A 26251-nucleotide genomic window follows, 5' to 3' on the forward strand; every position below is an offset into this window, starting at 1 on the left:
AAACGAAAAATCACGATTTAACGGTTATTTTAACTCCGATTTTGATGATTTTTTACATCTACACTCCTTGACCCTATATGAATACAATGAATGGATTTGATCTTCAAATTAAAATATTTACACAAGTGGATACCACAAAATCTTATGTTATACTTAATGAAAGTATAAATAAACTCTAAGTGTTAGTCAATCTATTGTTTTGATGGGATACAAATTCTCCGAAACTAATTTCAACGATCCCAACCGTCAAACTTGTTTGCATATGCTTCGAGATCACATCAGCAAAAAATCACAAAAAACAAACATTCAGAGATCAAGTAACGGGACAAAGCTTTTCGACGGTTATAAACGAAAAATCACGATTTAACGGTTATTTTAACTCCGATTTTGATGATTTTTTACAGCTACATTCCTTGACCCTATATGAATAGAATGAATGAATTCGATCTTCAATTTAAAATATTTACACAAGTGGATACCACAAAATCTTATGTTATACTTAATGAAAGTATAAATAAACTCTAAGTGTTAGTCAATCTATTGTTTTGATGGGATACGAATTCTCCGAAACTAATTTCAACGATCCCAACCGTCAAACTTGTTTGCATATGCTTCGTGATCACATCAGCAAAAAATCACAAAAAACAAACATTCAGAGATCAAGTAACGGGGCAAAGCTTTTCGACGGTTATAAACGAAAAATCACGATTTAACGGTTATTTTAACTCCGATTTTGATGATTTTTTACAGCTACACTCCTTGACCCTATATGAATACAATGAATGAATTCGATCTTCAAATTAAAATATTTACACAAGTAGATACCACAAAATTTTATGTTATACTTAATGAAAGTATAAATAAATTCTAAGTGTTAGTCAATCTATTGTTTTGATGGGATACGAATTCTCTGAAACTAATTTCAACGATCCCAACCGTCAAACTTGTTTGCATATGCTTCGAGATCACATCAGCAAAAAATCACAAAAACCAAACATTCAGAGATCAAGTAACGGGACAAAACTTTTCGACGGTTATAAACGAAAAATCACGATTTAACGGTTATTTTAACTCTGATTTTGATGATTTTTTACAGCTACACTCCTTGACCCTATATGAATACAATGAATGAATTCGATCTTCAAATTAAAATATTTACACAAGTAGATACCACAAAATCTTATGTTATACTTAATGAAAGCATAAATAAATTCTAAGTGTTAGTCAATCTATTGTTTTGATGGGATACGAATTCTTCGAAACAAATTTCAACGATCCCAACTGTCAAACTTGTTTGCATATGCTTCGAGATCACATCAGCAAAAAATCACAAAAAACAAACATTCAGAGATCAAGTAACGGGACAAAGCTTTTCGACGGTTATAAACGAAAAATCACGATTTAACGGTTATTTTAACTCCGATTTTGATGATTTTTTACAGCTACATTCCTTGACCCTATATGAATAGAATGAATGAATTCGATCTTCAATTTAAAATATTTACACAAATGGATACCACAAAATCTTATGTTATACTTAATGAAAGTATAAATAAACTCTAAGTGTTAGTCAATCTATTGTTTTGATGGGATACGAATTCTCCGAAACTAATTTCAACGATCCCAACCGTTAAACTTGTTTGCATATGCTTCGAGATCACATCAGCAAAAAATCACAAAAAACAAACATTCAGAGATCAAGTAACGGGACAAAGCTTTTCGACGGTTATAAACGAAAAATCACGATTTAACGGTTATTTTAACTCCGATTTTGATGATTTTTTACAGCTACACTCATTGACCCTATATGAATATAATGAATGAATTCGATCTTCAAATTAAAATATTCACACAAGTGGATACCACAAAATCTTATGTTATACTTAATGAAAGTATATATATATATTTATTAAGTAGATTTAAATTTATTTATTTTGTATGTATAACACTTAAAAAAATTGAATGGTATGTATATTTAAACTGATCCAATGGTCACCAATTTTTAAAATTTAATTTAATATATATATATATAATTATTATAGTTTTTAGGGGTATAAAATTGTTACATTAATATATATAATTATTATAGTATTTTTAGGGTTATAAAATTAATATATATATAAAATTATAGTATTTGAAATATTAGGCGGGAAATTTCCCGCTTGTTTGAATGGATGGAGAGACTTAGTGTCGGTTTTAACCGACGCTAGTGTCATTAAAGCGACGCTATGTGAATTTCAAAAAGTGTGTCAGAAGTTGGCGTCGGTTAAAAGCGACGCTAGTTTCATTAAAGCGACGCTAGTTTCATTAAAGCGACGCAAGTTGCATTAAAGCGACGCTATGTGAATTTCAAAAAGTGTCAAAAGTTTGTGTCGGTTTAAAGCGACGCTAGTTTCATTAAAGCGACGCTAGTTTCATTAAAGCGACGCAAGTTTCATTAAAGCGACGCTATGTGAATTTCAAAAAGTGTCAGAAGTTTGTGTCGGTTTAAAGCGACGCTAGTTTCATTAAAGCGACGCGAGTTTCATTAAAGCGACGCTATGTGAATTTCAAAAAATGTGTCAGACGTTTGCGTCGGTTTTAACGGACGCAAACTAAGTACCCATATTTAAACCCCTATCTTTCCCATTTCAACTGTGCTTTCATTTCTCCCCCAATTTCAGACTTTCTTCTTCTCCTTCCCCATTTCATATGTGCGCCCCCTTCTTCCTCCTTTTCAGTTTTTCCTCAACTCCTTCCCCGTTTGCTTTGGATCACCAGTTTGAAGATCAACATTCTGAAGAACTCCAATTCGAGGAGGAAGATCTTGAAGGTGGTTCATTTTTAAATTATTATGATTATTAATTTTAGTTTCTATTTTGTATTCTAAATAGTTTTATGCTTAAATTGAAAATTTATTTTTGTTTCTTGGTTTTTAATTGTTTTTTTTTTGTATTTATGCATGTTGGATCTGAAGAGCAAGGACACTGGAAATCGCAGATCCATAATTTTTTAAAGGTATAAAACCTGAGTTTAATCTATAGAGATTAGAGCCCTAATGTTGAAGTAGTAAAGTATTGGAGCACTGATCTGATGGCAAGCATGGCAGCATGGAGTTGCTAGTATTATATATGGCACTATGGAGCTACAAAATCTGTGGTCTTCGACAAAGGCAAGCACAGGAAAGCATGGAGGATGAATTTTTGTAAATTATATGGAATGTTAGATGTAAAACATTTGTATATTATGGCACTATTTTTCTTTTGAATTATTTTTATTATTGTTTGTTTTGGCCTAAAATTGAAATTTATTATTTCGATTATATAATTTTTTTGAGTTATAATTATTTGAGAACGAATACAGAAACAGATTTCGACTTTTTTTTTAATTATTATTATCAAAGGTGGTGTCGGTTTAAACCGTCACTAGTTTGCATATTTTATTTATTTAATTGTTCTCTAACGTCGCTTTAAACCGTCACTAGTTTGCATATTTTATTTAGTTAATTGTTAACTAGCGTCGCTTTAAACCGACGTTAACATCAGCGTCGCTTTAAACCGACGTTAACATCAGCGTCGCTTTAAACCGACGCTGTGTAGTGGCGGATTAAGCGAACAAAGCGACGCTGAAGCCCTTTAGTGACGGTAGCAATGGCGTCGCTATTCCAATCCGACATTGCAGTGTTTAATGTCGGATTTTTGCCAAATTTCCGACAGAAATCGGGGTTTCTTGTCGGTTTTGGGTCCGCCGGTGATAGCCTATATTGTAGTAGTGATAGTCCTTCCATAGCATCTCACATCTCCCATCTGGAGACAATTTTTTAGATTCTTTCCACACACAGCTTGAAGGGTAAGCTCAGCAAGTGTTCATTCGGCAAGGAGCAAGTTGAATATTTGGGACATACTATTTCAGGAAAGGGTGTTGCAGTAGATCCTTCAAAAATCAAGGCCATCAGAGAATGGCCACAGCCAACATCACTTAAGAGCCTTCGTGGTGTCCTCGGGTTAACGGGTTACTACCGGAAATTTGTGAAGCATTATGGCCTCATTGCCAAGCCCTTAACGAACATGTTGAAACAAGGCAATTTCTCATGGTCCACAGATTCAATAAAGGCTTTCGAAGCATTGAAGAATATGTTAGCGACCACCCCAGTGCTTGCCCTACCAGATTTCTCCAAACAATTCGTCATCGAAACGGACGCAGCAGACACTGGTATTGGCGCTGTTCTAAGCCAAGAGGGTCATCCTATTGCTTACCTTAGCAAAGCACTTTCCGACCGTACACTTGGATTGTCAACTTACGACAAAGAAATGCTAGCAATAGTTTTTGCAGTCCAACACTGGCGACCATACCTCCTGGGGCAACATTTCCGCATCGTCACGGATCACCAACCAATCAAACATTTCTTAGAGCAACGAATTACCACTCCACAACAGCACCAATGGTTGGTCAAGCTGCTCGGGTACAATTACTCCGTCGAGTATCGGCCGGGTTCTCTGAATAAGGGCCCTGATGCACTCTCCCGCCAACATGATCTCCTGCTGTTAATGGGCCTCTCCACACCCATATTTGATTGTATCCCACAGCTGCAACAAGCATATGCCCAGGACCCGGAAGTGCAAAAGGTTTGGCACTTATTACCTTCGGTAACAAATACCCCAATCAAAGGGTTCTCTCTTATCAACAACGTGCTGCACTACAAACAAAGAGTTTTTGTTCCCCTCACTTCACATTGGAGACCCAAGCTCCTGGCCGAATTCCATGCCACTCTTCAAGGGGGCCACTCCGGTTTCCTTCGTACTTACAAACGACTCTCCAGAAATTTTTTATGGCCTGGAATAAGGAAAGAAACAAAGAAGTTCGTGGCCGAATGCATAGAGTGCCAACGCCAAAACATTGAAAACATTCACCCTCCGAGCTTGCTCCAACCCCTGCCAATCCAGGAGGCATATGGCAAGATATAACACTTGACTTTGTTGAAGGACTGCCTCCTTCCAACGGTTACACTGTGATTCTTGTCGTGGTGGATCGTCTATCAAAGTACGGCCACTTCATTCCACTTAAGCACCCTTACACAGCAGCTTTGGTAGCCGACATTTTTATTAAGGAAGTTTTCAAACTCCATGGCATGCCCAAGTCGATCGTTTCGGATCGTGACCCCATCTTCATGAGCAACTTTTGGCAAGAGTTCTTTCATCTTCAGGGCAGCAAACTTTGCACTAGTTCGGCATACAACCCACAAACAGATGGCCAAACTGAAGTCCTTAACCGCACCTTGGAACATTATCTCCGTTGCTTCTCAGCGGATAAACCCACCAAATGGTTTTCTCTCATTCCCTGGGCCGAATGGTGATATAACACAAGCTTCCAATCTGCAATTAAAATGTCTCCATACCAGGCGGTTTATGGCATTGAACCACCAACCATTCAGATGTACATGGCCGGTTCCACAGCTGTCCACTCGGTTGATGAGGCATTACAAGACAGAGACAAGTTACTACGTCTTTTGCGCACCAACCTGCAGCTAGCCCAACACAGAATGAAACAAGTCTATGATCATAAACGAACTGAGCGAGAGTTTAACGTCGGTGATTGGGTCTATCTGAAACTTCAACCATACCGGCAACACTCGGTGGCTAATCGCCCATCTAACAAGCTAGCACCCAAGTTCTATGGACCATTTCAGATTACAAAGCGTATCGGCCGGGTTGCATATCAACTTCGATTACCCCCCGACTCCAAACTCCACCCTGTTTTCCATGTATCCCTCCTCAAACCTCAAATCGGCAATGCTCATTCTCCACTGGCAGATTTACCTCCTATTGATTCCACAGGGGTATTGCATTGGCAACCAGAAATGGTCTTGGATCGGGGCATCTTCAAGAAGAAAAACAGAGCAGTGACAAAGTGGCTAATTAAATGGGTTGGCATACCCACCAACGATGCCACTTGGGAGGAAGCGGACGAGATCTTGGCCCGTTACCCAGATTTCTTGGCCTGAGGACAGGCCTGCTCTTACGGGGGAGGAGTTGTTGAGCCCAACTACTGGAAGCCCGAGCCCAATACTCTCTTACGGGGGCCGTACCTGATCCATCTTTTGGTCCATATAGAGCTAGGGTTACTTATCTTCAAAATATAAACTAGAAATTAGGCCTGCGCATTGCCACAGGAACCAACTGTTTCAAGCGTAATCGGATGAATAAAACACATTTAAGTTGAATAAATTCAACACAATTATGAACAAAGAAAGGAATAAATGAGTGAATAAGATCAATAAGATAAGCAGTTTTGTTTTTATACATTCAAGTGAGCTGACACATAAACACATTGTACAATGAGTAGGAAGAAATTGAACATTTTGATTAGGAAGAGATGGTTACCCAAAAAGTTCTGTTTCCTTAAGAAACAGAACAAACATGTAGTTCACACATCTAATATGTGTCCTGCAGTGTAGGCAACCATTTCAACTGGTAATTAAAAACAGAAAGTGTTGATGACTTGTTTAAGTAGCTAATTTTGTAACCACAACTGTTCAAACGCAAAAATAAGCAGAAGGTCTGTTTCCATACGAAACTGAAGAAACAGAAGCAAGCTGCAGTTCACACATATTTTGCCCCTGCAGTTAAGACGGCAAAATATATGCCCTGCAGCCTACATACCTCACTTAGCAATTAGCAAAACACAGAAAAAGCGGTGCTTGAGCAGGTAAGTCGTCAAGCACAGATGTTCAAACAATAACTGTGTTCACTTATCCATATTATATTTGAATATGAATGAGGATAAATGGTTGATACTCGTAACTGTGTTCACTTATCCATAATAAATTTTAAAAGGATGAAACTTTTAATTACCAATAAACCAATAATGAATACTGATTATTGAAAACAAATAACGCAAAAATACCAGTCAATCTATTAAATAAAACCAACCCATACTCTGACAACAAAAAAGGTAAAACTACATAGGTTAAAGGTCAGTCCTTTGCAAAACCAACAATTGCATATAGCAAAAAATGAAATAAAAACAAAATCTAACAACCAAAAAATATGTCTGTATGCAGTAGCAATCATGTAAGAGTTTATTCATCGGCTAAAATTCGAAATTTCAGATTGACCAATTACACCATTTCTATAAAATTTCAGTTATGGCATTAGTATTGAGCAAAATTAATATGTTAGAACAGAAACAATTTCTTACATATGTCAACAATCCATAAAAAGGGGTCCTTATTCAACAATAAATATTTTTTTTATACCAAAAACAAAGCAATGAAATAAATGTTTTACTTTGAAATTTCAAATAGACTTTAGTTCAGACATTAACAATTTCCATGGAATTTCTCTTGTGTTTACATAGAGAGCAAAGCGAGAGAGCTCTCCAGATTTTGAGCAAAATCCCCCTAAACTACGATTAGATAGCTCAAGCTGGGATACATGTAAACAAATTCAAAGCTCAAGACCTGAAACTGAGCTCAAAAACTGGAAATCTCACTTCAATTAAGCAGTTTTTCAGATGTTTACAGCTTAAATATGCATGATAACAAAAAAGAAGCATCCTTTCTTGACCAATCAGACACTACCAGAAAAGCCCTAATTCATATTATTCAGATTACAAATACACAGGAGACCAAATAGCTAATAAAGCTAGACACTTTGACCCCAATCCAACACAAAAATTGTCGTGGTTATACATGCGATACCTACCTAAAATATCAACAATTCCAAATTAAATTGGAAAATGAAATGAAGCAACATAGATTGAATACAATTTGGGGAAAATTATCTCACCTGGAGCTCCGAATTGGGCCGAATCCATTAGGTTTGGGGGGAGAGGAACACAGAGCTACTATGAGAGAGAGAGAGAGAGAGAGAGAGAGAGCATGCGTTGTCCTTTTCTTCTATACAGCCACTGGACCGCAGTTCCTTCACAAAAAATTATATGCATGTGTTAGTTTTTCAAGTTGTAGTCTTGCAATCAATTTAATAAGCATAAGTTCAAACATTCAACGAATATAAAATGATATATATACTAAAAAAATGTTCCATTTTTACATGAACAACTAAGCAAAAGCATTATTACAACTAAGCATTATTACAACCAAGAATCTAAGTTCATAACCAACAACCAATCATCAAGAACAAACCCCATCAAGCCCGAACCCAAATACAAATGCCACTAACATAATCACCCAAAATTCACTACAGCAAACACAAAACCCACCCAAAAATTATCTTCATAAAAAATGCCACCAAAAACCTATTAAGCCCGGTCAGTCGATTAAGAACCTATTTGAATAATTCAACTCAGCAGATAGTCAGATTGTTAGTTCAGGAGAAGATTATTGCCCAATAAACAGGTAGAATTAAAGTATGAATATATTCAGTTACTATTACAGTATCTTCATTTGAGCAAAATCCCCCTAAATTTAGCATCCACTGTTTTCATTCATTCATAAATTCATTGCTAACAGCAAAATATAATGAAAAAATAAAAAAAATAAGGTCAAAAATGGACCAACATGACCTCTTGCATTCAAAATTTTGAACCAAAAGTCAAAAAATTGATATTTTGGATTTCCAATTTCATATCATTTCAAGAAAAGATCAAAAAACTAAATTTTTAACATTCCAAAAAACTGAAAATCCAATCTTTGGGAGAAATCCATGAGAGCATGCACTTGTATCAGTCAAAATGTATTCCTTACGTCAACAAATTGGATTAACCAATGGAGCTAATTATTATGTAATTACACATCTAGAGCTATCAGCTATGGCGAATCTTTTATCTTCAACCTTAAATATTACTCCCTTAATTAGTGCTTCTTTTCAGATCACAACATTGGATACGATTAATTAGGTGTTACATCGATGGTGATTTGTGAGGACCACTATGCTAATAAATTCTACAATACAATTTGAAGATCTAATTGCAACAACTCGAAACCCTAGCAAAACGATCAATCAAATCAAGAAAGAGACCTCGAGCGAGGATCATTTTTCCTTGAATATGAATCCGCATCATGTACTCAACTACGACATAAATCCCCATAAATCCATTTTTGGAAAGTACTAAAACACCGAAAACAAATATATGTGCGCGCACACACACACACACACACACACACACACACATATATATATATATATATATATCAATATGAATATGAGGCATTGAATGGTAAATTGGATGAGGAAGTCTAAATAGACCGGTGGTGGCGAGTGGTGAGGATGAGCTTCGTACCGACGCCATGTTCTTGGGTTGCTTTCAGAACCTTATCAGATTCGATTGGATTCACAACCGCTGCTTTTTTGATACTCTCGCCAATAATTCTAATCACCAATAACATAGTTATATTTTCTCTGAGTCATATAGCAACACTCATAGGGTAATAGCAAATGAACATTGATACAAAACTTGAATTAGACAGGTATAATATTATTCTCCTTAAAAGAATAACAATTTGTACGATCACACCTTTGACTTTGGTTGGGAGTGTGCTCTCTGTTACTTTCGCATTGGATTTTGCGGCCAATTTCTGTGAAAAGTGAAATATATTGCTTAAAGTGATTACATATATGTGGCTATTAAATTAAAACAAAAAGAGGTCGGGGGGTTTGTTAATGGATACCTCTCTTTTCTCGGCGCTTTCATCACTTCTCAAGCTAGCAGATGATGGAGCGGCCTTAGCAGTATGTTAGATACCATTAACCAATCCCCATGCTAAAAATTTCTGTAAAATGAAATGCCTAATTAGTACTAAATATCTCATGTTAAGCAGAACAGATGAATCATATAAATACAACAACCCAGAATTATGATGTTATACTCTTCATCCACATCAACTTATTATGAAAAAATGCATCTTATTGCAATGCACCAACAAATACTCAATCAACATAACTGAATCTACACAATCATATAGTATCAATGCTTTCGTTCTCTACTAATTAATCAATGCAACATTTCAAATTTCCTTTCCTCATATACGGTAAGTATTCAAAGTCATACCATCCCAATTCCACATAAGATAGTACACCTTCAGAGAGATGCCAGCGGATAGCCAAAAGCTGGGTTTCGTGTTACAGCAACGACACATTCCACTGTTCATGAATCATTGCAAAACAACACAAAGTTCTTATGCCTACACTACATTTACTAAATCAATTCAAAATGGTCCTTACAGTAAAAAAAAAAATTGCTCTATAAGTAATGCATGGTGTCAACTATATCGAATGTCATTATTATGTGAGAAAAAATAAAAACCCAGAAATTAAAAGAAATAACGCGGAAATTCCAGATCAAAGTGACAACTGAAGACGCCTAAAAATACCAATTTGGGAAATCATGACAGCAAGGATCAACTGAGAACTCACTGAAATCGAATCCAATGGTGAGAACGAAGGAAATATTATACAATAAATACAGAAACAGAATTTCCTACAACAAATAATAAGATTCCAGAGTCGCACCAATGGAAACGTAAATCACCATATATAAGTAGACAAAGTTTCTAGCAATATATACAAAAACCTCTAAAAAAATCTACCTAAACTCAAAAAGGAGCAATTCCATTTCCTTACATGGTGCGACACACAGTGGGTTTCACAGCTATTAATCAAAATACGCAACACGAAAGCCTGTTTGAGTTAGAACACTATAACGTGAAATCCACACACTGTGGGTTTCACCAAGGTCCACATATCCAATCCAAACTACATGGCTAATATTCAATAACATGTCCAATCTTTAAGCCCATTTACCAAACAGATTTAGAACACTATAGAATCTACTTAGTAGCAGAAGCAAACACCAGGAAATTATGAAGAAGCACATAAATGAGCATAGTGAAACCAAAAAATTCGAATGATGGTTTTAACAAAGCAACAACAACAACAACAACAACAACAAAGCCTTTTCCCACTAAGTGGGGTCGGCTATATGAATCCTAGAACGCCATTGCGCTCGGTTTTGTGTCATGTCCTCCGTTAGGTCCAAGTACTCTAAGCCTTTTCTTAGAGTGTCTTCCAAAGTTTTCCTAGGTCTTCCTCTACCCCTTCGGCCCTGTACCTCTGTCCCGTAGTCACATCTTCGAACCGGAGCGTCAGTCGGCCTTCTTTGCACATGTCCAAATCACCGGAACCGATTTTCTCTCATCTTTCCTTCAATTTCGGCTACTCCTACTTTACCTCGGATATCCTCATTCTCAATCTTATCCTTTCTCGTGTGCCCACACATCCCACGAAGCATCCTCATCTCCGCTACACCCATTTTGTGTACGTGTTGATGTTTACGGTCACACAACACGCCGGATGCACTCTTACACTTCATCCATCCAGCTCGTATTCTATGGTTGAGATCTCCATCTAATTCTCCGTTCTCTTGCAAGATAGATCCTAGGTAGCGAAAACGGTCGCTTTTTGTGATCTTCGCTAGATTGCTCCGGTCATTAGTGTGGATAAGTATATAAATGGATAGAGATAGGAAAGCAAACACAAGATGTACGTGGTTCACCCAGATTGGCTACGTCCACGGAATAGAAGAGTTCTCATTAATTGTGAAGGGTTTACACAATTACATAGGTTTAAGCTCTCCTTTAGTGAGTACAAGTGAATGATTTAGTACAACTGACATTAGAGTACAAATGACATTAGGAAATATTGTGGGAGAATGATCTCGTAATCACGAAACTTCTAAGTATCGGAGTGTGGTATCATCTTGACTTGCCTTATCTGTCTCATAGGTAGATGTGGCAGCTTCTCTGGAAGTACTCTTCCTCCATCCAGGGGTGGTATCTTTAACTGGTGGAGATGCACAAGGTAATGTATCAATTTCACTTGAAGCTTACTTGTAGTTTCAGGCTTGGTCAAGCGCGATACAAACCATGTAGTAGGAGTCCCCCAAGTCGCCGAGCTAGGGCATCTGCTGAAAGAGGTGACAAACAAGGTAAGCAATCAGAGCTCCGGCTGATTTTTCACCTTCTCCCCATCTTGCAGCAGCATGAAGGATAAAGAGAAGAAAAATGAGAAGAGATGATATGGGATACTTTTGCTTTTGAAGAAGTAGCTTTCCACAGGCTTATTCTTGAACTGAGCTGGAGGGTTTTCTGGTTTCCTCCAGAGTATAAGGCCGACTGAAGAATTTGAGGGTCAAAACAAGTCCATCAAATCTAGAGTACGTTCGACCCTGCTGATATGGGATACTTTTGCTTTTGACAGAGTAATGGATGTATAGGCACGTGTGCTGTTACGCTTGTCTCCACATGCTTCCTTGTATCCTTCGCACTTGCCCTATCTGTTCCTCAAGCAGATGCGGTATCTTCCCTGGAAACATAAGATGTTGAAGATGAGTACTCGAGAGCAATGCCAGGTAAGTAATCAGGTAAGGGGTTCCAGGCAGTCAGTTCCTGGTTGGGAGCTTGATTTCAAGTGCTGACTGATTGCTCTATTTCTCCTTGTCTTGCAGGTAAAAACAAAGCTAAAGGAAAAGACAGGGAAAAAGCATGATATGGGATACTCTTGCTTTTAACCCTGATGATATGAGATATTCTTGCTCTAGTATAGCTTGTTTGCAGAGGTATTATCGGGGGGAAAGAAAGCTGAATATTTCGAAAGGCTTCGTTGGGAGTGCCCTCTCAGATATGAGGAAGGGTTAAGCATTTTTGCAGGTCTGCCTGTCCGTTGGGGATGGAGGTCGACATATATAGGAGTCTCTCTAACAAGTAGTAATGTTATTCCTTTACCCTGCTTGGTCACAGCACGGTAGTGGGAGCTGCCAGCTTCACATGTTTTAACTCTGTCAGAGCACTTTGAAAAAGTGGCATTAGGTATCTGGCTCTCGAGATTCGGAGAACGATGCTTCTTCGATTTTTGAGAAAGCAATCATGCTGGGGGTCTGGCTCTCGAGATTCGGGGAGCAGTGTCTCTTCGATTTTTGAGAAAGTAATCATGTTGGGAGTCTGGCTCTCGAGATTCGGAGGACGGTGCCTCTTCGATTTTGGAGTAAGCAATCTTGTTGGGAGTGTTTTCTCGGATGTGAGTAAAGGTTGGGCATGTTTGCTACTCTACCTTGCCACGAAGCACAGAGGTTGACACACAGGGACTTTCCAATTATCCAGCAGTGGTACTGTTCCTTTACCCTTGTGGGTAATAATATGGTAGCTAGACCTTCAAAATTTATGTGTCTAAACTTTGTTAGTGCTGTTTCTTTTACCTTTCTTGGTCAGAGCGATGTAGTGGGAGCTGCAAGCTTCACGTGCTCAACTTTGGCAGAGACTTTGGCAAAGTTATCTGTGGTACCCATGAGCTATTGTTGCGTGTGGGAAGTGGGTGATTGAACAGTAAGATTCATGTGCTTTCGACTTCACCAGAAGTCTTCGACAGAATGCCCATAATTTCCGCAAAGCTGAGTGTGCGTGTGACACGTGCTGACAAGGCTAGAAAAGTAGGTACCTCTTCGATTTCTGAGATCGGCCCTCGTGATCTCTGAGCAGCCCAACTTTTGAGAAAGCGAGCGCCTCTTCGATTGATTCGGAGAACGATGCCTCTTCGATTTTTGAGAAAGCAATCATGCTGGGGGTCTGGCTCTCGAGATTCGGGGAGCAGTGTCTCTTCGATTTTTGAGAAAGTAATCATGTTGGGAGTCTGGCTCTCGAGATTCGGAGGGCGGTGCCTCTTCGATTTTGGAGCAAGCAATCTTGTTGGAAGTGTTTTCTCGAATGTGAGTAAAGGTTGGGCATGTTTGCTAGTCTACCTTGCCACGAAGCACAGAGGTTGACACACAGGGACTTTCCAATTATCCAGCAATGGTACTGTTCATTTACCCTCTCTTCGATTTTTGATAAAGTAGTCATGTTGGGAGTCTGGCTCTCGAGATTCGGAGGACGGTGCCTCTTCGATTTTGGAGCAAGCAATCTTATTGGGAGTGTTTTCTCGAAATGTGAGTAAAGGTTGGGCATGTTTGCTAGTCTACCTTGCCACAAGGCACAAAGGTTGACACACAGGGACTTTCCAATTATCTAGCAGTGGTACTGTTCCTTTACCCTTGTGGGTAATAATATGGTAGCTAGACCTTCAAAATTTATGGGTCTAAACTTTGTTAGTGCTGTTTCTTTGCTATACTTTTACCCTTCTTGGTCAGAGCGATGTAGTGGGAGCTGCAAGCTTCACGTGCTCAACTTTGGCAGAGAACTTTGGCAAAGTTATCTGTGGTACCCATGAGCTATTGTTGCGTGTGGGAAGTGGGTGATTGGACAGTAAGATTCATGTGTTTTCTACTTCCCCAGAAGTCTTCGACAGAATACCCATAATTTCCGCAAAGCTGAGTGTGCGTGTGACAGGTGCTGACAAGGCTGGAAAAGTAGGTGCCTCTTCGATTTCTGAGATCGGCCCTCGTGGTCTCTGAGGAACCCAGCTTTTGAGAAAGCGAGCGCCTCTTCGATTTCTGAGATCGGCTTTCATGGTCTTTGAGCAGCCCAAATTTTGAGAAAGCAAACACCTCTTCGATTTATGAGATTACCCTCGTGGTCTCTAAGCAGCCCAGCTTTTGAGAAAGCAAACGCCTTTTCGATTTCTGAGCAGGCGCCTCTTCGATGTCTGAAGCTCCGTCGAGTGCAGCTTTTTATAGGGGCTGGCATTAAGTTCCAAAGCACACTTGAATCTCCACCAGTAGAAGCTCCATTCTTGCACTTCTAAGATCTTGATTTGTCCGACTTCTTCTCTCTTCAACACCTTTGAAAATGTCTGGCCCCTCCGACTGTCGTTTTGACTTGAACCTTGTTGAAGAGGCAGCCCCGCCTTCTCCAGACAACATATGGCGCCCATCCTTCGTCTCCCCTACTGGTCCTCTTACCATTGGGGATTCCGTGATGAAGAATGATATGACCACTGCGGTGGTGGCCAGGAACCTTCTCACTCCCAAAGATAACAGGCTACTTTCCAAACGGTCTGATGAGTTAGCTGTTAAGGATTCGCTGGCTCTCAGTGTTCAGTGTGCAGGTTCTGTGTCTAATATGGCCCAACGCCTATTTGCTCGAACCCGCCAAGTTGAATCATTGGCGGCCGAAGTGATGAGTCTCAAACAGGAGATTAGAGGGCTCAAGCATGAGAATAAACAGTTGCACCGGCTCGCACATGACTATGCTACAAACATGAAGAGGAAGCTTGACCAGATGAAGGAAACTGATGGTCAGGTTTTACTTGATCATCAGAGATTTGTGGGTTTGTTCCAAAGGCATTTATTGCCTTCGTCTTCTGGGGCTGTACCGCGTAATGAAGCTCCAAATGATCAACCTCTGATGCCTCCTCCTTCTAGGGTTCTGTCCAGTACTGAGGCTCCGAATGATCCCCCTTCGATGCCTTCTCTTTCTGGGGCTCTACCGACTGCTGAGACTTCTCCTAAGCAACCTTTGTGAAGGCTCCATCTTGTTTGTTTATTTTGACTCATGTATATGTACATATTTGAAGCTTATCGGGGATATCAATAAATAAGTTTTCCTTCATTTCAACGTATTGTGTTAAATACACCAAAGCCTTCTTCGCTAAGTTCTTTGAATTTTCTTTTGTTGAAGCTTGTATGTTGAAGCTTTCTGAGTGGAGCATGTAGGTTGGGGTAGTGTTCCCTTAATTTTCTGAGTGAGGAAAACTTCTCGGTTGGAGACTTGGAAAATCCAAGTCACTGAGTAGGATCGGCTATATGAATCTTAGAACGCCATTGTGCTCGGTCCTGTGTCATGTCCTTCGTTAGATCCAAGTACTCTAAGTCTTTTCTTAGAGTCTCTTCCAAAGTTTTCCTAGGTCTTCCTCTACCCCTTCGGCCCTGAACCTTTGTCCCATAGTCGCATCTTCTAATCGGAGCGTCAGTAGGCCTTCTTTGCACATGTCCAAACCACCATAACCGATTTTCTCTCATCTTTCCTTCAATTTTGGCTACTCCTACTTTACCCCGGATATCCTCATTCCTAATCTTATCCTTTCTCGTGTGCCCACACATCCAACGAAGCATCCTCATCTCCGCTACACCCATTTTGTGTACGTGTTGATGCTTCACCGCCCAACATTCTGTGCCATACAGCATCGCCGGCCTTATTGCCGTCCTATAAAATTTTCCCTTGAGCTTCAGTGGCATACGACGGTCACACAACACACCAGATGCACTCTTCCACTTCATCCATCTAGCTTGTATTCTATGGTTGAGATCTCCATCTAATTCTCCGTTCTTTTGCAAGATAGATCCTAGGTAACGAAAACGGTCGCTCTTTGGTATTTCTTGATCTCCGATCCTCACCCCTAACTCGTTTTGGCCTCCATTTGCACTGAACTTGCACTCCATATATTCTGTCTTTGATCGGCTTAGGCGAAGACCTTTAGATTCCAACACTTCTCTCCAAAGGTTAAGCTTTGCATTTACCCCTTCCTGAGTTTTATCTATCAACACTATATCGTCTGCGAAAAGCATACACCAAGGAATATCATCTTGAATATGTCCTGTTAACTCATCCATTACCAACGCAAAAAGGTAAGGACTTAAGGATGAGCCTTGATGTAATCCTACAGTTATGGGAAAGCTTTCGGTTTGTCCTTCATGAGTTCTTACGGCAGTCTTTGCTCCTTCATACATATCCTTTATAGCTTGGATATATGCTACTCGTACTCCTTTCTTCTCTAAAATCCTCCAAAGAATGTCTCTTGGGACCCTATCATACGCTTTTTCCAAATCTATAAAGACCATGTGTAAATCCTTTTTCCCATCTCTATATCTTTCCATCAATCTTCGTAAGAGATAGATTGCCTCCATGGTTGAGCGCCCTGGCATGAACCCGAATTGGTTGTCCGAAACCCGTGTCTCTTGCCTCAATCTATGCTCAATGACTCTCTCCCAGAGCTTCATTGTATGACTCATTAACTTAATACCCCTATAGTTCATGCAATTTTGTACGTCGCCCTTATTCTTGTAGATAGGCACCAAAGTGCTCGTTCGCCACTCATTTGGCATCTTCTTCGTTTTCAAAATCCTATTGAAAAGGTCAGTGAGCCATGTTATACCTGTCTCTCCCAAAACTTTCCACACTTCGATTGGTATATCGTCTGGGCCTATTGCTTTTCTATGCTTCATCTTCTTCAAAGCTACAACCACTTCTTCCTTCCGGATTCGACGATAAAAAGAGTAGTTTCTACACTCTTCTGAGTTACTCAACTCCCCTAAAGAAGCACTCCTTTCATGTCCTTTATTGAAAAGATTATGAAAATAACCTCTCCATCTGTCTTTAACCGCGTTCTCTGTAGCAAGAACCTTTCCATCCTCATCCTTGATGCACCTCACTTGGTTTAGGTCCCTTGTCTTCTTTTCCCTTGCTCTAGCTAGTTTATAGATATCCAACTCTCCTTCTTTGGTATCTAGTCGTTTATACATATCGTCGTAAGCCGCTAACTTAGCTTCTCTGACAACTTTCTTCGCCTCTTGCTTCGCTTTTCTATACCTTTCATCATTTTCATCGGTCCTCTCCTTGTATAAGGCTTTACAACATTCCTTCTTAGCCTTCACCTTTGTTTGTACCTCCTCATTCCACCACCAAGATTCCTTTTGGTGTGGGGCAAAGCCCTTGGACTCTCCTAATACCTCTTTTGCTACATTTCGGATACAACTAGCCATGGAATCCCACATTTGGCTAGCTTCCCCCTCTCTATCCCACACACATTGGGTGATTACCTTCTCTTTGAAAATGGCTTGTTTTTCTTCTTTTAGATTCCACCATCTAGTCCTTGGGCACTTCCAAGTCTTGTTCTTTTGTCTCACTCTTTTGATATGTACATCCATCACCAACAAGCGATGTTGATTAGCCACGCTCTCTCCTGGTATAACTTTGCAATCCTTACAAGTTATACGATCCCCTTTCCTCATTAGAAGAAAATCTATTTGTGTTTTTGACGACCCACTCTTGTAGGTGATCACATGTTCTTCTCTCTTCTTAAAGAAGGTGTTGGCTAAGAAGAGATCATATGCCATTGCAAAATCCAAGATAGCTTCCCCATCCTCGTTTCTCTCCCCAAAACCATGGCCACCATGAAAACCTCCATAGTTGCCTGTCTCCCTGCCCACGTGTCCATTTAAATCTCCTCCTATAAATAACTTCTCCGTCTGAGCAATTCCTTGCACCAAGTCTCCAAGGTCTTCCCAAAATTTCTCCTTCGACCTCGTATCCAACCCTACTTGAGGTGCGTACGCACTAATCACATTGATAAGTTCTTGTCCTATTACAATCTTGATTGCCATGATTCTATCTCCTACCCTCTTGACATCTACAACATCTTGCGTCAAGGTCTTATCCACGATGATGCCAACACCGTTTCTCGTTCTATTTGTGCCCGAATACCAAAGTTTAAACCCTGAGTTTTCTAGATCCTTTGCCTTACTACCAACCCACTTAGTTTCTTGTAGGCACATAATATTTATCCTTCTCCTCACCATAACTTCCACTACTTCCATAGATTTTCCCGTTAAGGTTCCTATATTCCACGTTCCTAAACGCATTTTGCTCTCTTGAACTCTACCCTTCTGTCCTAGCTTCTTCACCCTCCCCCGTCTAATAGGATCAAAGTACTTCTTGTGTGTGTCCCGTGTAAAGTTGATAGGAGCATATGCTCCCAAACAACTTTGAGTGGAGTCGTTCGAAAAGAAGTTTCTACGGCCCCCTTGCTCATTTAACACTGCATCCGGGTGCCGATGGAGATACAGCGACCCTTGCTCACTTATCACTGTGCTCGGGCCACACAGCGCGCCACTTACGGGTGACGCCCTAGCTTTAGCGCGATTTTGTTCTAGATTCATTTTCATAAGGATTCGACGTGATCATGGAGTGCCGGCTGTCGACTACCTGACGCCCTCCCCCTCCTCCTTTATCCGGGCTTGGGACCGGCCATGTAAAATTACATAGGCGGAGTTGGTTTTAACAAAGCAAACGGAAAACAAAACAATAAACAATGATTTTCAAACAGTGCATAACCTGTTGAATTAGAGGAAAAAACTGAAAACCCATACCCTTCCATACATCCCTCTGTCATTCTGTCCTCACTGACCCCGTGCACTAACCCATTAATTAACCCCAAAAAATGCACACAACCATGCTTTCTCCTCTCCCTCTCTCTATCTCTATCTCCCTGTCCACATCTCTTTCAAAAATGATAAATCCCCCAAAACCGGATCTAACATACTAAACAATTCGAAAATCTAAGCTACCATTAAAGAATATAATTTAAAAAACAAACTTGTCTTTGGATTTGAGGCATGCATCGCAAGATCCGGCACACCCCACTCTCAGTAAGGTTTGTTCATGACCCCTACCCTGTCTCCCTGAAATCCTGACGACCCATACGGTCTTCTCTGACCATACCCACTCTCCCACTTGTGAAATCCATCTGCAGCAACAGTGTCGAGACCTCTCTCTCTCTCTCGCAAACCCTCCATCCCCGAAACCCTAGTTGAACGACAGCAAATGATACCTACCCGGTTACCCCCCATCTCGCCCAAAACCGATAGGACAAAATTGCCCTTCCTAACTTTTACATTATAGAACAACGCAGCAAAAACTCAAGCAAGAAAATGAACACATACCAGTGATTATTTCCTCATAGGTTATTCCCAATGTAATATGTTAGATTGGATAATTTCCAGAAATAAAATAAACATTCCGAAAGGTTCAGCTAAGTTTCTTGTTTCTCCAAAGAAAGTTACCTGTAAATGAAGAACATCTGCTAATAGCAACCTCTTCAAGTGAGGGAAGGTAAGCAGTTGGGATGGCGTTTGCCCGAAGTATGCAATCTGGTCCTGTGTTGCACGCTGTTGTACCTGATTTTGGCACAGAGGAAAAAAGAATGTACTGAAAAAAATTATCAAACAATAATGGAAAAAATCATACAGATGCCAACAGAAACTACACTTACTGGGTCTGAGATCTTATCAATATCCACTGTCCCTTCATAGGTAATGTAAAAGAAAAAATTATTTGCCATTATAGCTTCTTTGCCACGCTGCTTATACCTGTATATTCCAATTTATTAATGAATATAACAGTTTCAAAAATGAAACATTCAAAGTTGATATAGTCTAGAGTTGTGATGAACTTATAAAAGAAAAAGTTAAAAACAAAATGAAATGAAAGAAAAAGAGGTAGATACAAACCAAAAATAAACTAAAATTAAAAATCTCCAAAGTCCAAAGAAACCTACCCGAATATGAGATCAATCCATTCATGCAAATGCGTAGATGCATGCTCACTTTCAAGAGCCCAAGTTGTTGAAATACCAGCCACAACAATCTTACCATCAACCTCGTCCTGCAAGGAAATGAAGTTAAACTTAAAACAGATCATTCTAGGAACACATGTAACCTAAAAATGTTATGCATTAAACTTGTGCTTCCAAGCATATATTATAGATGACTTGTCCTGGATGTTCTTCTTATATTAAAGAAACCATCATTATTGTTGCGTACACCTTAAGCTGTGATAGTAGCATATATACAGCCCGATAAGCAGGGTCTTCTGTGCTTTCCACGATAAACATATACTCTAAGGGACCACCATAGAGAGAAGTGACCTGTTTTCGTTAATTAAACAAAATAGTGCAGACCATATTGGAAGAAAACCTTGGATACAAATTCAACCTATTAAATCAGTTAGCAGGAGGATTTTGAACACTTCACCAGATAAGACATCCCTACAGTGCAAATACAGAAATTTAGACATGCCCACCAAAAGAAAATATAGCTTAACTATGTTAATCTAATATCACAAAGATATTGAGTTTCTGAGTCTCAGACCCAATAGAGTGTAATTTAAACTTCTTATGAAGAAAAACCTAATTTTCAACTCGAAAATAATACAAAAACATGATTGGCTTTGACCACTCTCATTCCAAATGTTCTAGCGTAGCCCCTGACTCAAGGGCTCACCAAATGGGTTTTCGATTTCTGAATGAAATTAGAAGCCTAAGTAATGTTTGATGGCATATTGAATCATCAAGAGCAGGATTCATATGTCCCCTTCCTTGCACAGAACCTAAATATGATCGAAAAAGAATAATGAAAACCTAAACGAATTACAGAGGAACTGATGGGTTTATGCATCAGCAAGAGGAAGAAAAAAACGACATACCTTCCTGACGCCACCTCAACCCCTCGTGTTGTCCCCATCACCTCGATCTAATCGAATCATAAAGGCTCGGCCCGACCCGACCGAAACGAAGCACAGCCTCTCTCGCCTCTTGAAATCTGAAATCCCCACCCCAAAAAACCACGCATGGGCCTTCCTGACACAAAAGGTGGAGTAAGACGACACAGGCGAGAGAAGGGAGACGGCGGCGAGAGGAGGATAGGACGGAGGCGAGACCGTCTGCGTCGTTCTCGCGGGGTCTGCAAGACGGAAGAGGCAAGGAGGGTTTGAAAAGGAAATGGAAAAGGGCGGTTTTACCATTGTTCTTCCCTTCCCCCGATCATCAACACATGTACATCAAGATTAGCAGCAGAGAGAGGCTGTGGTAGATTTGTAAATAAGTTGAAAACACTGTTCATTTCTACAGTGCCATTTCCATGCCTTCTTTAGACTAAAGTAATATGTAATATTGTGGACTGAGAGGAGGAATGAATGACTGAATGAAACTTTCTACTTTTTCCCTTATTCTTCTTTCCTTATCTCCTTCAATTTCTGCACTGTTTTCTATTGAAGCTAACATCTCAAGACACCCGAGCCCATTAGTCGTATCATAACCAAACAATCAAAACCCAAAATAAAAAAAATTCATACAACAACAATGCTTTCACAGAAAAATCTCTAAAAAAAAACCCCACAAACCCCCTAAAAAAAATCAATCTGACTACCTCGCCCCTCTCCCTCCCATCAGTCCCCTCCAAATCCATCGCAATCGTGCACAGCTCAATGCCAACACACCTGGCAATCCAAATACCCTTTGTAGTTTGGCTCCTAAAACAAATCCACAAAATCAGATAGTCCTCTCTCCCAAAAAGCACTTATTCCAAAAGCAAAAAAAAAAAAAAAACCAAAATTGACTACACAATCAATTCCAAACTCAGAAACTAACCTTCCACCGTAAGCATCCATCTCCCTAAACTTAGTCCAAAACAAATGATTTAACAAAGTGCTTTTCCCTGCCAAATCAAAAGACATAAGCACCAAAACCAAATTCACCAAAAACCTCAAAACTCAAACCAAATTGAACAAAGTTTCAAATTTTTACCGCTGCTCTGCGGACCCATGATTACAACAACCGCATAGGAGAGTCCGCACTCGGTAAGCTTCACCTCCTTCACAAACCTGTCGAGCCCATCTGCGTTAAATTCTCGATCGCCATAGATAAGTAAATTCAAGAAAACATCAAAACCCCAGAAAAAAAAAACAAAATCTTTCAGAAAAATCAAAGAAATTCACTCCGGTAATCAATCAATTAAGTACCTAATTCCCTTGGATGTCTTGAATAAATATAACACTTCAAGATAAATTAACTACCCAATATTAATTTTTCCTGTTTCTTTCTTCTTATTCTCGGGAAAGAATCAAACCCAAAAACAATTAATCGAAGAAAACATACAGAAAATATTGGGGAGGAGTAACATACAATCTGTCGAGTTCTTCTTCGCTTTGCAGATAAGAGATGGTGGCTTCTCATCGAGTTCATGTATGTATTGCCCAGAGTGAGATGATGAGCGGGCGTGAGAGAATAGGGCAGTGAGAGAGAGTCGGGAGAGAAAAAGAGGGAAAGAAATGGGGATGGAAACGGATGGAAATCTAGTGCCCGGAGTGAGATGGAGAGCGAGACGAAGACAGAGAGAAGGAAAAGCTTGCGAGAGACATGGAAGAGTGCCGAGGAGAGGAAGATTATGGTTTCAGTAGATGAGAGAGGAAGTGAGAGAGAGAGGTGAAGATGCAGTAATTCCCTTCACAAAATCAAACCCCCATCCCTCAATCACCGACAGCAGCCTTGATTTGAGGAGGAAAAATCAACCCTAAACCCTTTTTTGGTAGCTTCAGTGCCTCACTCCTCTCTCTCCCTTCCCCTCCCTCTCTCTGCAACCCATGCTTTTTTGGCAGCATCACTCCACGTAACCCATCCCAATCCGTCCCAAACCCTACGGGTCTTCTCTGACCATACCGACTCTCCCACTTGTGAAAGCCATCTGCAGCAACAGTGCCGAGACCTACCCATCCCCCTCGCTCTCCTTCCATCGCCATCTCTCTCTCTCTCGCAGACCCTCCATCCCCAAAACCCTAATCAAACGGGTCACCCCCCATCTCTCCCAAAATCGAGAGGATAAAATTGCCCTTCCCAATACACCATCCCCACCATCGGATTGTAATCTTAGATGGGCAAAACTGTAATTAAATGATTTGGGCCTGACTGAGGGCCAGGCTTCTCAGCTAAAACCAACTCATTTGGGCCGGGCCTAGTACCGGGCTGCCGACCCAAAACCAACTCAAAGAGCAATGACATGGTTGTAAATAATCTGAAATTCGGATTGCAATACTATTCATTTCTACAGTGCCAATTGAGAACCTTTCTTTAGACTAAAGTAACTTGTCAAATTAAAAAGCTATGGTTCAACAATCTGAACTTCACTTATACCGAACATTTTGGAATAATACTTACCTTCTAATGCAGGGAAGAGAGAGAATAATCCATACAAAGTCCTACTTATTTCCAACTCCAACGCTAACCCTTCTGCATCACCGTTGTAAAAAAAAACGTATTATAGTTTGATCAAATACTGCTATGCAGTACTATAGCTATATGAAACAGAGATTTTTATCACTTCTAATTTGCAAAACTTTTGCTTACATTCAGTTAGAAAAAGCTTATTATATCATACACAGAATATTGCAGAAGTTGTCAAATAATTACCATCTAAACATTGAGAATAACCCACATCCACATCGCACAAAATTTTATAGAAAAGGGGACAAAGAGATGAGTGACCAAACCAATATGATGCAATCGAATCCCCTTGTAGGCTGCTGAGAGATAAATAAATGGCGTTGCCAGAAAGATTAAATGCATTCTTCAAAGTATATAGTGGTTGTTTGGGTGGAAGACGGTTCGAATGGACTAATTTTCAATCAAACGGATTTATAAATGAAAGAACAGAGTTCAGATAACGAAATGCAACATGGTAAAATTCAAGATCACGATTCAGAGGATTTGAACAATATTGTGTTGAAAACTCACCAAAGAGTGACGGTTCCAGGGCAGTAATGGTTAGGGTTCTTGACTCCTCCAGTTGTGAGTGCAGATTTTATTGCAGCCTATACAAAATTAAAACAATTAGCAACTTAGATCCAATAATCTGATTGTTTCTAGGGAAAATTCGCTTGCAATTATTAAATCTAATTTTATAGACATTAGAAACCCAAACGAAACGCACCTTGGTGGCAAGTACCTTCCCTTTCTACAATTATTTTCCTAGAAAAAAAAATCACATGCATATTTATACACATAAAAGGTTGCAATGAAAAATACGAAGAAATGATCTGCTGACGAAACAAAAAAAATTAAATACTTCACTTAAAAGGAAAGTTAACTCCAGCGACAGAATGAAAATCTATATCTTCAACATGAAAATCAATGGAAAAATTAAATACCTCACAATATATGCAATATTTCAATGAATTAGAGACTTAAGACCTATTAAAGTTGCTATTCTTCAAAACACAGCAGCATAATCATTCAAGTTGATGCATATTTCAATCAAATTGATGTATATTTCAATCGAGCCTCATTAAAAATAGAAAATACAGCAGCACAAAGCATAACAAAAGCTTGGAAATGGAAAAGGAACCTGCAATTAGGTTTCTTTGAGAAGAAAAAATGGCAGAACAGAGCCCAGAATCACAAAGACAGAGACAGAGTGGAGTGAGTCGGAGGATACAGCAAGACTGGACCTTTCTACCAGAGAAAACAATAGACTGCCGATGAACTAAACCACCTAAAAAAATCTATGACAACTTTAAAGAAGGAAAAAAATATCTATGACAATTTGAAGAAAGCATATGGAAAATAAATCCGTTAGCAATTTAGAGAAATTGGTGGACCAAATCATATTAAATTTAAGTTAAATGAGCAAAGGTACACCAATTAAATGAGGTACACCATAAATATTCAGACTTTTCTACCTTTTAGCTCTCTAATTTACTTTCAATATACACGAACAAAGTTGAGGATTCACTTTATGATAGCCATCCAACCGAAATCACACAAAATCAACAAATCATTGACAAAAACACTCATGGAGTTCTAATTAAATATGGAATTATTGGATCATTTGCTTCTGTATGTGGAATGTGTTGAAAAACGCCCACACTAGACCTTGTTCTTTGATGTAACCAACGGCAATAGACTAAACTAGCAAATATAGAAAATACTTAGAAACACACAAGAATTATACTGGTTCGGCAGAACTTATGCCTACGTCCAGTTGTGATTTCTCTTGGTAGAGAAATCACCGCTCCTTTGATTAATAATAGAGATTACAAAACTTTTGCAAACCCTAGAACTAATCTCTCTCTCTTGTCTTGGCTGTCACAGTTTTTCTCTCTTACAATTTAAGACTTGCCGCACCCTATTTATAGGCATAGGGTGCAATTTACATGTCCTTTACAGATTATAATTCCTATTCTAAGTGGAATAGGAAATTAGACTTCCTTTCCAATTCCAAATAGACTTCTAGGATTTCTAATCTAAATTGAATAAGGAAACTAAGATTCTTTCCTAGCCCTTTTAGGAGAAGAATTGGTGCACCCTTTTTTCCCTAAAACAATCCTAAACAGAAAAGGACATTAATTGACGAGCCAAAACCTAACAATCTCCACCTTGGTGAGTCAAACCAAGTCTTGATCGTTTGCACCCCAGAGTATCTTTGAACCTTTTTGAAGTAGCTCTGGAAATCTTCAAGAGTCTTCACCTTGGCAATCTTCTTCTTGCCTTGTTGCACCTCAAGTGAGAAGGTGTTCCACTTTAATCAATCAACGAGATTGATCAAGTTCAAGCAATGCTTGAACTTCTTGGCCGGCACTATCTTTGTAAGGAAATCTGCGGCATTGTCATCCGTATAAACCTTTTCAATCCAAATTTCCTTAGACTCCACCCAATCTCTGATTTTGTGATACCTTGCTTCAATGTGCTTTGATCTTCCAGAAAAAACCTGATTCTTTGCCAAGTGAATGGCACTTTGACTATCACACTTCAGCTTCACACAATCTTGAGTGATTCCCATT

At 39.4% G+C, this 26251-nt stretch overlaps 1 protein-coding gene and 1 long non-coding RNA gene across 5 annotated transcripts; both read right to left on the reverse strand.

Annotated features, from left to right (window-relative positions):
* Window positions 1-7445: 7445 nt before the first annotated feature.
* On the reverse strand, window positions 7446-23272 carry LOC103448786 (BEACH domain-containing protein C2-like). Of its 4 annotated transcripts, XM_070806968.1 has the most exons (13): window positions 22602-23272; window positions 22224-22300; window positions 22068-22134; window positions 21847-21949; window positions 20199-20305; window positions 19914-20010; window positions 19705-19818; window positions 9988-10079; window positions 9608-9709; window positions 9454-9514; window positions 9220-9308; window positions 7767-7901; window positions 7446-7682 (listed from the first exon to the last, which is right to left on the reverse strand). In XM_070806968.1, exons 2-8 carry the CDS (start codon window positions 22240-22242, stop codon window positions 10059-10061), a joined length of 528 nt encoding a protein of 175 aa, XP_070663069.1. In that variant the 5' UTR covers window positions 22243-22300; window positions 22602-23272; the 3' UTR covers window positions 7446-7682; window positions 7767-7901; window positions 9220-9308; window positions 9454-9514; window positions 9608-9709; window positions 9988-10058. The 4 variants fall into 4 exon arrangements, with proteins under 4 accessions (XP_070663069.1, XP_070663066.1, XP_070663067.1 ...); XM_070806965.1 differs by lacking the exon at window positions 9988-10079; XM_070806966.1 differs by lacking the exons at window positions 7446-7682; window positions 9988-10079 and having other exon boundaries at window positions 7870-7901; window positions 22224-22313; window positions 22602-23228.
* Window positions 23273-23606: 334 nt separating this feature from the next.
* On the reverse strand, window positions 23607-25047 carry LOC139188826 (uncharacterized). The gene is made up of 4 exons (XR_011572151.1): window positions 24817-25047; window positions 24403-24440; window positions 24207-24283; window positions 23607-23702 (listed from the first exon to the last, which is right to left on the reverse strand). It is a non-coding gene; the product is annotated as an uncharacterized lncRNA (long non-coding RNA).
* Between the last annotated feature and the right edge of the window lie 1204 nt (window positions 25048-26251).

Source organism: Malus domestica, chromosome 10 (assembly GCF_042453785.1).
Source record: "Malus domestica chromosome 10, GDT2T_hap1".
In the NCBI taxonomy this organism is placed as follows: Eukaryota; Viridiplantae; Streptophyta; class Magnoliopsida; order Rosales; family Rosaceae; genus Malus; species Malus domestica.

Bases quoted from the DNA above. Each gene is read 5' to 3' on its own strand.
- LOC103448786 (XM_070806965.1), bottom strand. The intron at 19,819-19,913 runs GTAAGTGTAGTT...TGCCAAAATCAG, and splicing joins TTGATAAGATCTCAGACCCA to GTACAACAGCGTGCAACACA. The intron at 9,710-19,704 runs GTAACTTTCTTT...TTCATTTTACAG, and splicing joins CAGATGTTCTTCATTTACAG to AAATTTTTAGCATGGGGATT.